Genomic DNA, 15,180 nt, shown 5'->3' with positions numbered 1-15,180 from the left:
GGCGGAGGGGGCTTCTCTCTCTCTCCCCAGCCCCTCCCCTCCCCCTGCCTGCCTATGCTGCTGCTGCTCTCGGCGCTGTGCTCTCCCAACCGTGGCTCCTGTGCCTGCCCTTGCGAGAGCTGCTTTTGGGCCGCTCGTCCTGCCGCCACCTACAACGGCATCTGCCGCTCGCCAGCACAGGCACCGATGCCGCAGTTGGGAGAGTGCAGCTGTCAGCGGCTGCGGAGGGACAAGCGACCCAAAAGGGCCGGCTGGCTCTGGAGAGGTGCAGTCCAGCCCAGCCCCCTTCCTCCACCATTGGCAGGGCAGGGAGAAGCCGGGAGGGAGGGAGGAGACGCCATGGTGTGTGAGAGGGAAGGGGGGAAAATGGCGCCGGAAAAAATGGTGGTGCCGGAAAAAAAATTAACTAAGAAACAGAATCGTCGATCCATGGAACGTCTGTCTAAGGGCCGGATCCTGAGGGCAATTGGGCTGGATCCGGCCTGCAGACCGTAGTTTGCTGACCCCAAGCTAGATTGTGCTATGCCCCATGTGGACAGCCCACTCCCAGCCTTATTGCTGGCTGTTGTGCTTAAGAGGCGGTGATGCCATGCAAGAGCGGTGGGCGGACTTTGTCCAGGCTGCGGACTCTGCTGTGGCAGTGGCTCTCCCCCCTTGGCTGCGGGGACTTTCCTATGCATGGGACAAGGGCACACTTTGCTTGTATGTTCCTCCAAAGCCAAATCTGAGGGAGGTGGTGGAAAAAACTGTGGAACTCCCTTCTGCAGGAGGCAATGATGGTCCCCAGTCTAGGTGGATTTGAAAGTGGCTTTGAAAGCGGAATAGACAAATCCATGGGGGAGAGGGCTATTGAAGGTTGCTAGCCATGACAGCTATATGCTCTTGCCTCCACAATTGGAGGCAGCCATGCTTCTGAATCCCAGCTGCTGAAAACCACAGCAGGGGAGAGTGGCTCTTGTGCTCAAATCCTGCTTGCGGGTTTCCCATAATGGGCATCTGTCTGGCCATTGTGAGAACTGGGCTGGATGGGCCACTGGCCTGATCCAGCAGGCTCTTCTCGTGTTCTTAAGAATCCTTACAGTTTTCCCAAAGGTGGGGCAGCTGCCCCATAAGAGGCCAGTACTCTGAGCCGACTAGGCTCTGTAGGCTTTAATCCCTATGCTATACAACCCTGACTACAGAATGTCTTAGAACTGAAAAGAACCAGCCCAACAACTCTTCACTAGTGGAGTCTGATGCTGCGTATTTAGCTCATCGTGCTGACCCTTGCAGAACTGAATAATTTGCTTTACAGCTGCAAAACGTTTTGAAAGCCAGCTTCCTCAAGGCTTTTGTGTTCTGCACATTCCTGTCCTCTAGAGGGTGCAAGCAACACACACAACAACTGCAACTGCTAGGTTGGCAGGAGCAGGGACCAAGCAACAGAAGTTCACCTCGTTGCGGGGATTCGAACCGCCGACCTTCTGATTGGCAAGCCTGAGGCTCAGTGGTTTAACCCACAGTGCCACAAAAACAAGCATTATATAAGCTGGTTTAATCCCCCCCCCCCCCGCCTCGCCTCGTGCAAATGTTCTCATAGCAAACTGTTTCAATCCAGACTCATCAATAATAATAATCAAATGATTATTTCCAGCCCTGCTGGGCTCTGCTGCAAAACTGGGGCAGGCACATATTTTTGTGCTGGGCTAGCGAACTACCCCACGGGTGAATCTTGGTGGCTGCTGCCTTTGCTCTGGGTAGAGGAGGAAGAGGAGATGTCTTTGCCACTGGCGCCGCCCGACTCCAGCCTTGGGAAGAGCACTTGGGGGTCGCTGTAGGTGGCAAGGTGGGCCTTCAGCGTGCCCAGAAGGGCCGGGTCCACCGTCTGCCTCAAGCTCAGTGCCATCTGATCGGTCCAGCGATGCTCAGGGCCGGGGCGGCGCCTGTGCTGCAATCCGAAGATGTGCTGGGGCCTGAGATCCCCCGGGACATCCAAACGGGTCGCCCGGGTGTCGGGATAGAGGCTCTTCTTGAGGACCTCAAAGGGCAGGTCGGGCATGTCCAGGATCTTGCCGATGCCGTCGACCTGGATCTCGGGGTCGCCATAGCCGTTCTTGTAGAGGAAGAGGTAGGAGGTGAAGTCGTGCTCCGCGGGCGGGTCAGGATGGATGCCCAGCCGCACAGTCTCCGGCCGGCTGATGCAGGTGGCCGGCAGGGAGGCTAAGTTGGTGCTGACATTCCACGGCCGGCACCGCCGGTCCTTCCGCACCTGGTAAGTGTCGTCCACTCTCAGCGGGACTATTTCTTCAAAGGAGAGGATCGGGCTGGTCTTCTTCCGCGTTCCTCTGTGAGGGAGCACAGACTTCCGCTTCGTGTCCAGGCAGCGCACGATCCTGGCCGGAGGCGGAGGCAAATGCTTTTTGGCCAGCCACTCATCAAAGGCCAGTTTGTTGCTGAGATTTATCTCCATCTGTAATGAAAGGACAAACAAGGCAGTGGGCGAAGTTCTGCGCGGACACTGAGGTCCAGCTCTGAGGGCCTTCTGGCGGTTCCCTCCCTGCAAGAAGCCAAGTTACAGGGAACCAGGCAGAGGGCCTTCTCGGTAGTGGCGCCTTCCCTGTGGAACGGCCTCCCACCAGATGCCAAAGAGATCAACAACTACCAGACTTTTAGAAGACATCTGAAGGCAGCCCTGTTTAGGGAAGCTTTTCATGTTTAATAGGTCATTGTATTTTAGTGTTTTGTTGGAAGCCACCCAGAGTGGCTGGGGAAACTCACCCAGATGGGCGGGGTATAAATAAATTATTATTATTATTATTATTATTATTATTATTATTATTATATCAATGGGGAGGAGAAACGCCATGTGCATCTGCAGCAGCAAAACTGGAGACCCCTTCATTTGTCCCAGCTGCAACAAAACATGTCTCTCCCTATTGGTCTCTACAGCCAGAGACAGCGCTGTAACTCCCCAATGGTTTGCCCTCTCTTAAACAGCCCAGCCATGTGGCGTAAGGAGCACCGGGAACCGAAACGGCCATGAAGGGGGCTTTGCCTGTGCCCATCCGTGCTGCTGCTTACCTGCTCTCTTTTAAGGAATTCAAGTTTCTGCACCTCGCACGCCTCCTTGATCTTGTTCAGTTTGGTGACCTGCTGGACAAAGTGTGCTTTGTCTGCTTTCCACATGGCGCTGGCGAGACACCTGTGGAGGCAGAGCACCACCCTGGATGTGTGCAGGAGGAGGAGGATCTGCCTCAGATGACTGGCAGAGAAAGACCTGCATCATCGTCCCATATCGCAGAGCTCCCCTGCTGGTATCCGTATCGTTTCCTGCACAGATGTTTCTATAGCAGGGGTCCCCAAACTAAGGCTGACTCGTTTATCCAGCCTGTGGCGACCCCTGCTGCCCGCTGCCGCCGCCCACTCTTACCGGCGCTGTGCTGTTCGGCTGCCTACTTCTGGGTCGGAGGAGCACCAGAAATAGCTTGTGCGCATGTGCAAGCATTATTTCCGGTGCACATCCGGGTCAGAGGAGGCCCATGCACATGCACACAAGCTATTTCCGGTGCTCCTCTGACCCAGAAGTGCGCCGTAAATAGTGTGTTTGCACATGTATGGACACGCATTCTCCAGCCTGCTGTGCGATTGGTGCGGGAGAACCAGCCCGAGGTGCGGTTAAGTTTGCTGACCCCTGTTCTAGAGCACTGAGAGCCTGTAGAAAGACTTGGGAAGCATAAGGTCACACGGCTAAGCAAAGGAGGGACTCTGTTGCTGGAAAGCACAGGAAGGGAGAGCGAGCGTCTGTTGGGCTCAGGCCCTGCTTCTGGGATTCCCCTTGGACAGGAGCCTGGACCAGAGGGACCACTGGCCTGATCCAGCACTCAGACTCTTCTTATTCTCCTATGATGCTCTGAGGATCATATGTAGGAGCTCCAGATTCCCAGGGGCTTCTTGCTTGTGCCAGGAATCTCATGTATACCAAAGTGGAAAATATAGACGCAGGGATGTAGCAGATGCTTTATTCTGAATTGGATCATTGACCCATCTAATTCAGCATTGCACTGACTGGCAGCAGTGGCCGTGCAGGATTCCAGGCAGGGAGTCATTTTCAGACCTACCTGCAGGTGCCAGGGATGGAGCCTGGGGGCTCCCCGGCCAAGGAATGCACAAGGCAGAGGGTCAACCCTTTATTGTCCAAGGTAACAGTCACATCTACAGCTCTGGAGAAGCACGCACACCAACATTGCGTCTAGGCAGCTGTTCCTGAGTCTGCGCTCTATAGAGAAGTTGCAGAATCTGGGTACCACTTCCCTTCCACCAGTTTATATAATTCCGCCCGTCGGGCTGCATGCATGTAGCCGGAGACTGAGCCTGGGTGGAAACTGCCTCTGCTCTTCTCCTTTCAGTCCCCTCCTGGTTCTGGGAGACAGTGGAGCAGGAGAAGGTGGGGAAGCACCCGGCCCTTCACTTCCCTGGCCTGCCTCTTCTTCCTCCTCCTCCAGCTCTGAAGCGTCCCCTGCCTCTGATCCTTACTTCCTAAATCAGGCTCCCTGCCTGGGTGCACACTCATCAGCAGATGCTCTGCTGAGCTATGCTCCTTCCCCAAAGCAGAACTAGGATTCCTTCTCGCAACCCGCAAGCAACATTAAAAAAATAAAAAAATTCAAAGGCAATATAGCTTTTTGCAGCCTAGGACCCACATACCTACGAGACCGCCTCTCCTGGTATGTCCCGCGGAGGACCTTAAGGTCCACAAATAACAACACTTTGGAGGTCCCGAGCCTCAAGGAGGTTAGAATGGTTTCAACTAGGGCCAGGGCCTTTTCAGCACTGGCCCCGACTTGGTGGAAGGCTCTGTCACAAGAGACTAGGGCCCTGCAGGACTTGACATCTTTCTGCAGGGCCTGCAAGACAGAGCTGTTCCACCTGGCCTTTGGTTCAGACTCGGTCTGACCCTTATGTTTCCCTCCCCATATGGTCTTGATTTATCAGCTACTTTAAAATGAGGCTGCATTTTAAATTGCATTTTAACCTGTACAGTGGTACCTCGGGTTAAGTACTTAATTCGTTCTGGAGGTCCGTACTTAACCTGAAACTGTTCTTAACCTGAAGCACCACTTTAGCTAATGGGGCCTCCTGCTGCCGCCGCGCTGCCAGAGCCCGATTTCTGTTCTTATCCTGAAGCAAAGTTCTTAACCTGAAGCACTATTTCTGGCTTAGTGGAGTCTGTAACCTGAAGCGTATGTAACCTGAAGCGAATGTAACCCAAGGTACCACTATATTTTAATTCCCCCCTTTTCCTCCCCCCCCCCTTTTCTCCCTGTTATGTTTTTACTGTGATTTTATTGGTGTTAGCCGCCCTGAGCCTGGCTCTGGCCGGGGAGGGCGGGGTATAAATAAAAATTGTTATTATTATTATTGTTATTAATAATAATAATTAAGGTCAGGACTGGGTGCACTTGACTTGCAGCACACAGGTGGGTACCTGGCGTATGCCCACAATGCCCCCTGGCATCGCTGCCTCTGGCCCATCCCGCCTTGATACAAAATACTCACTTGGCACAGGACCTGTGGCCCCACATCCTGCACAGGTCAATGGGCTTCTGGCCCTCATAGTCCCGGATATGGACATTGGCCCCGGCCTTGATCAGTTCCCAGATGCAATTCTCACGCCCCTCGCTGGCCGCCTTGTGAAGCGGAGACACCCCACTTTGGTTCTGCCTGGAAAACAAGAATGCAGGGTTTCATTGCTCTTTGCGGAGTCAGCTGCAGAATGTTTTCAGAAATCTGAATCAGTTTGCCCAAGATGAATCGCAAAACGGTTATGAAGGGCAGAAAACACAATCCAGAGCAAAAAGGCCATTGTCCCAGAGGACTAAGGGCTCTCTGCTCCTCCAGTTTTAAACGCCTTAGAACCATGAGTGCTCATCATGATATAAAGCGAATGAAACAAAATAAAAACTTTTGACAAGTTCATGGAGGAGGAGGAGAGGGCAAGGTTGACTGGTCTGCCTCCACAATTGAAGATAGGTAGCCGTGTTGGTCTGCCATGGTCAAAACAAAATAAAAAAATTCCTTCCAGTAGCACCTTAAAGACCAACTGAGTTAGTTCTAGGTATGAGCTTTCGTGTGCATGCACACTTCTTCAGATACACTGAAACAGAAGTCACCGGACCTTTCTATATAGTGAGAAGGTGGGGAGGGGTATTACTCAGAAGGGTGGTGGGAATGGGTGATTGGCAGATAGCTGCGATGAGCCTGTTGACGACTCTTAACGACTGCAATAGGTCTAACAGGAAAAAGCAAGGGGTGAGAAGGTGAAAAATGGCTTTGTCATGTATAATGAGATAAGAATCCAATGTCTTTGTTCAAACCAGGTCTCTCCATAGTTTTAAGTTTGGTGATAAGTTGCAATTCAGCAGCTTCTCTTTCCAGTCTATTTCTGAAATTCCTTTGTAATAGAACAGCTACTTTGAGATCTTGTATAGAATGTCCTGGGAGATTGAAGTGTTCTCCTACTGGTTTTTCTGTCTTGTGGTTCCTGATGTCGGATTTATGTCCATTTATTCTTTGGCGTAAGGTCTGGCCTGTTTGTCCAATATAGAGAGCTGAAGGACACTGTTGGCATTTTATGGCATACACAATGTTAGACGATGAGCAATTAAATAGTCCCGAGATGGTATGTGTGATGTTGTTGGGGCCAGTAATGGTGTTGTCCGGGTGTATGTGGCAGCAAAGTTGGCATCTGGGTTTATTGCAGGCTCTGGTGCCAGTGTCCGTGTTAAGTCTGGTTGTAGTATTATTGTGGGTTAGGAGTTGTTTAAGATTGGGGGGCTGTCTGGAGGCAATGAAAGGTCTTCCTCCCAGAGCTTGAGAAAGAGAACTGTCATTGTCCAGGAGAGGTTGTAGATCTCTGATGATGCGTTGTACTGTTTTAACTTGGGAGCTGTATGTGATGACTAGAGGTGTTCTGTTATTTTCTTTTTTGGGTCTGTCTTGCAGCAAGTTCTCTCTGGGTATCAGTCTGGCTCTGTTGATCTGTTGTCTAACTTCATCTGCTGGGTATTTTAGTTCTAAAAAGGTTTGCTGTAGATCTCTTAGGTGAGAGTCTCTGTCTGTAGAATTGGAGCAGATGCGGCTGTAACGTAGTGCCTGGCTATATACAATGGACTGTTTGGTATGTTTGGGATGGTAGCTAGAGGCATGTAGATATGTTTGTCGGTCAGTTGGTTGTCCACAATTGAAGTGGACAATTGAAAGTTGTCCACAATTGAAGGCAGCAATGCTTCCGTGGTCCCAGTTTCTGGACACCACAAAAGGGGATATTTTCTCTTGTGCTCAGATCCTGCTCGCAGGTTTCCTAGAGGCAACCGTCATTATTATTTATTAAATTTTTATACTGCCCTATGCCTGTAGATCTCAGGGCGGTTCATGGCATAAATGAGTGGCAACCCAGTCAGATGGGTGGGGTACAAAAAAATTATTCCTATTATTATTAAAATTATTAAATTACAATATAAAAAGCACAAAATACATAATAAAAATAAGAAGAAAATCAAACCAATAATCCCCCCTCCCGCAACACATTTAAAAGGGCATGGGATGTCAACCAGCCAAAGGCCTGGTCGAAGAGGAAAGTTTTCGCCTGGCACCTAAAGGTGTACAATGAAGGTGTCAGGCAAGCCTCCTTGGGAAGAGCATCCCACAAAAGGGGAGCCACCACGGAAAAGGCCCCGTTCTCGTGCTGCCCCTCTCTGGACCTCTCAAGGAGGAGGCACACAAAGAAGGGCCTCAGAGGATGATCTCAGGGTCTGGGTAGGTTCCTACAGCAAGAGGCAGTCCTTGAGGTATTGTGGTCCTGAATCATTTACAGATTTATAGGTCAAAACCAGCACTTTGAATTGGGCACAGAAACTAATTGGCAGGCAATGCAGTCACTTTCCAGCCCCTGTGAGAACAGGATGCTGGACTGGATGGGCCACTGGCCTAATCCTGTTCTAAGCAGAGATGAAATGCTCCCCATCCTCAGTAGGGCTGGCTGTGAACGACGGAGATTGGGGCTTGTCCATCACTTAGCCCAGGCTTCCTCAGCCTCGCCCCTCCAGATGTTTTGAGACTACAATTCCCATCATCCCTGACCACTGGTTCTGCTAGCGAGGGATCATGGGAGTTGTAGGCAAAAAACATCTGGAGGGCTGAGGTTGAGGAAGCCGGACTTGGCCCTTTTTTCGCTGTGCCTGCCCCGTGACCGAATGACTGCCGCTCCCCCTCCAGGGAAATCCCACTAAGGAATGAAGCTCCGCTTTGCCTGCTCTTGCCCCTCCTGCACATAGCCGGGTGCGCACGAGGGAACGACGGGAAGGGGAGGCAAGGACCGCCCAGCTCACACGTTGACGTCGGCCTGTTTCTTGATGAGGTACTGCAGGCACTCGAGCGCCGCATTCCGGCTCTCCTTGCTCAGCACCAGGTGGATGGGCCTCCAGCCCGTCAGGCTGGCCAGGTTCACGTCGACATTGAATTTCTCCACCAGCATCTGAATGCAGTCCAGGCGCCCATACAAAGCTGCCGTGTGCAGCGCAGAGAAGCCCTGGCAGGAAGAGAAGACCTTTGAAGGTGACCTGGAAACTGCAACTAATCCAGAACGCGGCAGCTAGACTGGTGACTGGGAGCGGCCGCCGAGACCACGTAACACCGGTCCTGAAAGACCTACATTGGCTCCCAGTACGTTTCCAAGCACAATTCAAAGTGTTGGTGCTGACCTTTAAAGCCCTAAACGGCCTCGGCCCAGTATACCTGAAGGAGCGTCTCCACCCCCATCGTTCTACCCGGATACTGAGATCCAGCGCTGAGGGCCTTCTGGCGGTTCCCTCCCTGCAAGAAGCCAAGTTACAGGGAACCAGGCAGAGGGCCTTTTTGGTGGTGGCACCCGCCCTGTGGAACGCCCTCCCATCAGATGTCAAAGAGATAAACAACTACCTGACATTTAGAAGACATCTGAAGGCAGCCCTGTTCATGGAAGTTTTTAATGTATGACATTTTAATGTGTTTTTAATCTTTGTTGGAAGCCGCCCAGAGTGGCTGGGGAAACCCAGCCAGATGGGCGGGGTACAAATAAATTATTATTATAGGTTTAGCAAAATCCTAAACCTTATAGGTTTAGTATAACCCTCAGTTTTCCACTCTGCTTTCCGGAAAGGATTTCTTCCATTCATGGGGGACCCCCTGGGATGGGACAGAGAGCAAGTCCATACAGTATTCACACGTTCAAGCGCAGTGAAGTCCTTGTTTGTAGGGGCATTTCACAAATCTCCCCTCGCCCAGCTGTTCACAACAGATCAAAACCCAACACTGGAAACACAGTGAGTGTTAACCTAGCCTTACTCTCTGGCAACACTGACAGAAAAGTCTGGGTTCGGATCTGCCCCTTTATCTATTCTTGCCTGGTCCCTATGCCATCCTTTGGCAAGTTGGTGAATGCTGATCTGCTCTCTCCCACTGGAATTGCAACCTCGAATTTGCACACTTAATACCCGTATATGTGCTGAGGATCTTGAGGAGGCAATATATTTATTTTCATAAATTTTATACACTGCTTGATTGGGGTGTGTGTGCGTCAAACCTCAAAGGGGTTTACAAAAGGACATACCAAAGAAATCAAGGAAGATTTAGAACAATAGTATAAAACAGTTTTTAAAAGTTAAAACACTAAAACAGATTAAAATCTACACCGCTTTCTGAGCGTCTGGCTAGCCTTGCCTAAGCAAGAATGTTTTTAGCAGGCGCCGAAAATAACACAGCGAAGGCACCTCCTGGATCTCAACAGGCAGGGAGTTCCGAAGTGTGGATCAGACTGCATGTGCCCCCAATCGCACCCCAAATCCGTGCAAACAAGGTGATATTTACATTAATGTCGGCCTGAGTCGGGCTTTCGGCTTTTTGGATACAGATCTTGAGCCAGTGAACTTGTCCGCTGCTGGCTGCGTACTGTGAGTCTTTCGACAGGACCCTTGCTGGAGCCTGCTTAGAGAACTTGCTAGGGAGAAGACTGAAGAAGAAGATGGAAAAGGCATGGCCATGTCAATCACCCCTTTTGGACACATTTGCAAAATCCAAGGACCTGGGAGACAGAGCTCACTCCATCATTGGCTCTGCTGCATCAGGAATCCTCTCCCCTCGGCTGTCCTCTGTGGGAATTGGGCCGATACAGGGGCATCTGAATACTCCAATTACTTTCCCTTGGTGTAACAGGGCCCATGTTTTGTAGCCTTGTCGTACTTAACCTTTATGTCTGTGCCATAAAATAGTTCAAGTAGCTACCTCCCATAAATTCACTTCCTTGCGGTTTATTTTATGTCTGTATATGGACCATCAGATCCTGTTTGATGACACTACATTTTGCCTTGGTTCTCAAACGGCTTGATACTCAAACAGCTTGGAACCCAAACACTGCAAAACCAGAAGTAAGTGTTCCGGTTTAGGAACTCTTTTCAGAAGCCGAACATGCTCTGTTTTGAGCGCCACACTTCCATTTTGAGTGTTACGCTGAAGTCTGTTCTGTCTGATTTTGCTATTTATTTTGCGTTTTTGTTTTTGTGGCTTTTTTGTTTTGTTCAGCTACTGATTGATTGATTGATTGATGGATGGATTGATTGTGTGACTGCAGTACATTGTTTATTGCTTTCATTTTATGGCTCAAGGGTCTCGTTAGATAGTAAAATTCATGTTAAATTGCTGTTGTAGGGGTTGTTTTTAAAAGTCTGGGACGGATGAATCCATTTTGCATTCCTTTCTATGGGAATCCCAAAGGACAGCCTCTGTGGGAGGGAGATGGGCACCAACTGCCTCTAAAATGGGCCAGCCGGCCAGTATAGTTAGAGATTGGTGCTGAAGCTTTGATCTTCCTCTTCCCTCCCTGTACCTTTGCCCTCTTGTGCTGTGTCTTTCCTTGAGGTTAGAATTGCAGAAGTTGACCGTGTGCAAGCCTTTAAGGCTGGAGAGCAGGATGCAAACAAACAAAACAAAACAAAACAAACAAACAAACAAATAAATAAAGGCAAGTGTGGCTAAAAGGATGATTGGCAGAATTCCCCTCCCTTGATGCAGCCCAAACAGTCCCTTCCATGCAAGAAGGAGGCATTAGGAGGGTGTTTCTTTGTTTACAATTGTAAATATGAGAAGAGGTAAAATGTTTTCTAATTTTCTCTTGGTTACATGTATTTTCTTCCTTTTGTATATTTGTACTTTTAAAAAAAAAATTTTCTAATTTGTACTCAATAAAATTATTATTTTTTTAAAGGGGGGGTGTTTCTTTGGAGGGGGTGGAGGTCCCCTATGTTTGCCCCAAAGGATCTATTTTGGGGGTGGGAGGGAGATAAAGCAGGGACCCCCCTGCCCAGTTTCCCAGCGAGGACACAACATGCTCAGCGACTGCTGCCCCCCCTTGCGGCGCGAAATGGTACAGCCCCGCTCCGCCTGCAGCCGCTCAGGACCGCACCACCTGCCCTGGCCGAGGGGGTGGCTGGAGAGAGAGAGAGAGAGAGAGAGGGAGACGCGTGTCAGGGGAGGCCGAGACGCGTGTCCCGCCAGAGCGGCGTTCGCCCCGCCCCCTCCCGCCTGGCCCCGCCCCCACCGGCCTTGGGGCGGCGCCGAGGCGGCCGTGCGCTTCCGAGCCGCTCTTGGGCCTCGCCATCCCGCCGGCGGCGGCGGCGCCGTTGCCAGGGCAACCCGCGCAGGCCGGAAGAGGCGCGCTGACGTCGGCGGGGAGGGGCGGGGACAGTTCGGAAGCGCCGCCCCCTGGCGCCCCCGGGAGACGCGGGTTCGAGGCCCCGCCGCGGAAGGAGAGACCAGGCGGCCCCTCAAAAATACCCCCCCCCCAACTTATTTCTTTTTCTTTATTTGAGATTTTGCAAAAAAAAAAAACCACCTTTGCCCCCACCTCCCAAAATTAGTTAATTAATTAAAATTAATTTATAATTAATGAATTGTGGCAACCCAAAATGATAAGAATGGATGTCACCCGCCTCCTGAGAAACATGGAGATGGAAGAATGTAATTTGCTACCCTGGTCTGCTGTTTTTCATTCAGCAACTCTTGCATTGCTCTCTCTCTCTCTCTACATGTTATTGTATAAATACATCTATTGTATATGTGCATTGTTGTTGTTATTATTATTATTATTATTATTATTATTATTATTATTATTCATCATAATAATATACCGCCCTATGCCCTCAGGTCTCAGGGTGGTTCACAGGATAAAATGAAAATATAAAACCACAAAGTACAGAATCAAAATAAAAACCAACCACCACCCAATAATACACCCCTTCCCCACATGTAATAAGTGTGTGTGTGTGTGTGTGTGTGTGTGTGCTCCGCAGCAATCCGGAAGTAACAGAGCGCCGGGTTTCGTTGCTTGCACATGCGCAGACGCTCAAAATAACGTCACACGCATACGCAGAAGCGGCAAAAAGCGATGTGCGCATGCGCAGACGTGCCATTGCTGGTTACGTTTGCTTCTAGATGCGAATGGGGCTCTGGAACGGATCCAGTTCGCACCTAGAGGTACCACTGTATACACACACACACACACACACACACAAAAACACACATACACACATTGGACGCTCGGGTTGCGAACATGATCTGTGCAGGAGGCACGTCCGCAACCCGCAGCGCCATGTCTGCGCATGCGCAGGTTGCAATTTGGCACTTCTGCGCATGTGCAAAGCATGATTTAGTGCTTCTGCACATGTGCGAGTGCTGAAACCCGGAAGTAACCCATTCCAGTACTTCCGGGTTTTGGCGCGTCTGTAACCCGAAAACGCGCGACCTGAAGCGTCTGTAACCCAAGGTATGACTGTATATACATGCACATGCATGAATTTATTTGGTTATTTTGCATGCATGGCCTGAACACCTGCTTATGGGTCCAGGGGGGACATCTCTTTATCCATAGGTCCGGAGAGTTGGAAGGGAGACTCCTTTGAGTCTCAGTGTTGTGGGTTCAAGCCCAACATTGGGCCTAAGATTGCTGCCTTGCAAGATGATTGGACTAGAATATACTTTTAAAAATACTTGATAAAAGAATTGTGCAGATATGATGCACACCCAGAGAAACATAAAAGCGTTTAGCGCCTGAGACATTTTGCACCACAAACAAGGATAACAAATATCAAAGGTATTTTTTTTATAAAAACCGAATTAGAATGAGCAGACTAACTACATATACACAATTCATAACTGATAGTAACTTTAAAGGAAGGCATTTATAATTGATGAGTAATCTCAGAATATCCTCAGCCCCCAGGTTCATTCGTAGTTTGTGCCAACTACCAGACAAAAGAGGGGTTAGAACGACAAGTTATACCAAGAGAAAAGTTAAAAGGCTAGTTTTATAGATTGGTTGTCTTTGACATGAATTAAAAAATCAGGCTTTTTAAAAATTCAAGATTTGCTGATGCTGCAAATACTTTGGAAATAATTTCACCCCTTAGCTACTCGAAAGTCAATCGTTACTGAGAGTCAGTCATTAGACATCAGCTGCATGATGCTGTTCAAATACTCTTCCAAATACGCTTTCAGGGATTTAGTGCAGTTAAAAATAACAGCCTACTTACTAGTCCGAAAGGAGATCTAGGATGACGTGTCACTGACACGTTTACTTTAGTGGCATTGACCTAGTGCTTCAATCCCAGGATCATAGTAAGACTTGTACAACAGCCTTTGAGAAAATCTTGTCTCTGTGTGGGGTCCCCCCCCCCTTTCCTGGCTGGAGGCTCAAATTTGCCCCGGCCTTGCAATCCTGAAGACAAGCAAGGTTGAAATAAATAAAAAAAATCTAATTGTCCAGTAGCACCTTAGAGACCAACTAAGTTTGTTCTGGGTATAAGCTTTCGTGTGCATGCACACTTCTTCAGATACCAGAGCGACTAAGGTCTGGGTATAACCTTAAGGCATGCACACAGAAGCTTATACCTAGAGCAAACTTAGTTGGTTTCTAAGGTGCTACTGGACAATTTTTATTTTTCATTTCTTTATTTTGACTGCATCAGACCAACACGGCTACCTACCTGAATCTACAAACAAGGTTATCAGCAACCTTTGCACTATGTGAGGCTGCTATGAGCCGAAAGCTCCACCTGCTGAACTTCTTACAGACCCGTGTCCCAGTTCAGAGCAGCTCCACATGATGCAAAGAGCTGCGTCTACCAGGAAAGGGACCTGAGCACCCCAAAATCAGGCGAGGGAGGAAGACTCCTGGGCAAATGAATTCAGGCTCCGCTGCAACGGAACAATTTGCTTCGCGTTTATCTTGTGCTTGTCTTCATCACTTTGCCATTGGCAAGAGGCTGGGGAAATGGCTCTGGGAGATGGGGCGACTTGCAGGCTGTTTCGGGGGGGCGGGGGCGGGATCCCGACTCCCTAAGGTGAGCGCGATCATCCTGCTCATCTGAAGGGGTGCTACTCTGAGCAACAAATTGTACCTCTATATTGTCCTCTATAATTTCTCTTTGAAAACTAGATAGAGTGTAATTAAATCCTTTCTTATTATCTTCTTTAAATACCTCAATTAATTGAAGGTACAGTGGAACCTTGGGTTGCGAACGTGATCCGTGCGGGAGGCAAGTTCGCAACCTGCAGCTTTCGCAACTTGCAGTGCTGCGTCTGCACATGCGCTGGTTGCAATTTAGTGCTTCTGCGCATGCGCGAGCGCCAAACCCCGAAAGTAACCCATTCCGGTACTTCCGGGTTTGGCGCAGTGCGCAACCTGAAAACGCGTAACCTGAAGAGTCTGTAACCCGAGGTACCACTGTACTGCAACCAATCATTAACGTTTTCTCGAATCTCTTCAAAATCTTTCAGTTTTAATGTCCCTTCCTTTTCTATTAAAATATCTCTATACTGTATGTATTTCCCCCCCCCCAAATAATATTTATTCAAATTTTCAAAAAAAAATACAAAAAGGAACACAGAATACAGAAATACAACATATCCAAAAGAAAAGTAAAATAAAGAAATAAAAAAGCAAAAAACAGCCAAAAAGAAAAAAAGACAAAAAAAGATACAATAAAAAAACCCAACCTTAATATAATTCCCTTCCTTAACTTATTTCCTTGACCTCCTCACACCTCCCCTCTTTGTATTCTACTTCAAATAGATATTCCAGCAAATCCTTCTTCCTTGTTTTTATCCTTATAA

At 49.2% G+C, this 15,180-nt stretch overlaps 1 protein-coding gene across 2 annotated transcripts; it reads right to left on the bottom strand.

Moving 5' to 3' along the window:
• Positions 1-1,563: 1,563 nt before the first annotated feature.
• ANKRD53 (ankyrin repeat domain 53) lies at positions 1,564-10,372 on the bottom strand. 2 transcript variants are annotated; one of them, XM_081877074.1, is made up of 5 exons: positions 9,883-10,372; positions 8,367-8,566; positions 5,536-5,700; positions 3,061-3,202; positions 1,564-2,449 (listed from the first exon to the last, which is right to left on the bottom strand). In XM_081877074.1, the coding sequence occupies exons 2-5, from the start codon at positions 8,510-8,512 to the stop codon at positions 1,694-1,696; spliced, it is 1,209 nt and encodes a 402-aa protein (XP_081733200.1). In that variant the 5' UTR covers positions 8,513-8,566; positions 9,883-10,372; the 3' UTR covers positions 1,564-1,693. The 2 variants fall into 2 exon arrangements, with proteins under 2 accessions (XP_081733200.1, XP_081733201.1); XM_081877075.1 differs by having other exon boundaries at positions 3,061-3,181.
• Between the last annotated feature and the right edge of the window lie 4,808 nt (positions 10,373-15,180).

Source organism: Podarcis erhardii (genome assembly GCF_964252035.2).
Source record: "Podarcis erhardii genome assembly, chromosome: 9".
Taxonomy (NCBI): Eukaryota; Metazoa; Chordata; class Lepidosauria; order Squamata; family Lacertidae; genus Podarcis; species Podarcis erhardii.
This window is presented reverse-complemented; position numbering and strand designations above follow the sequence as displayed.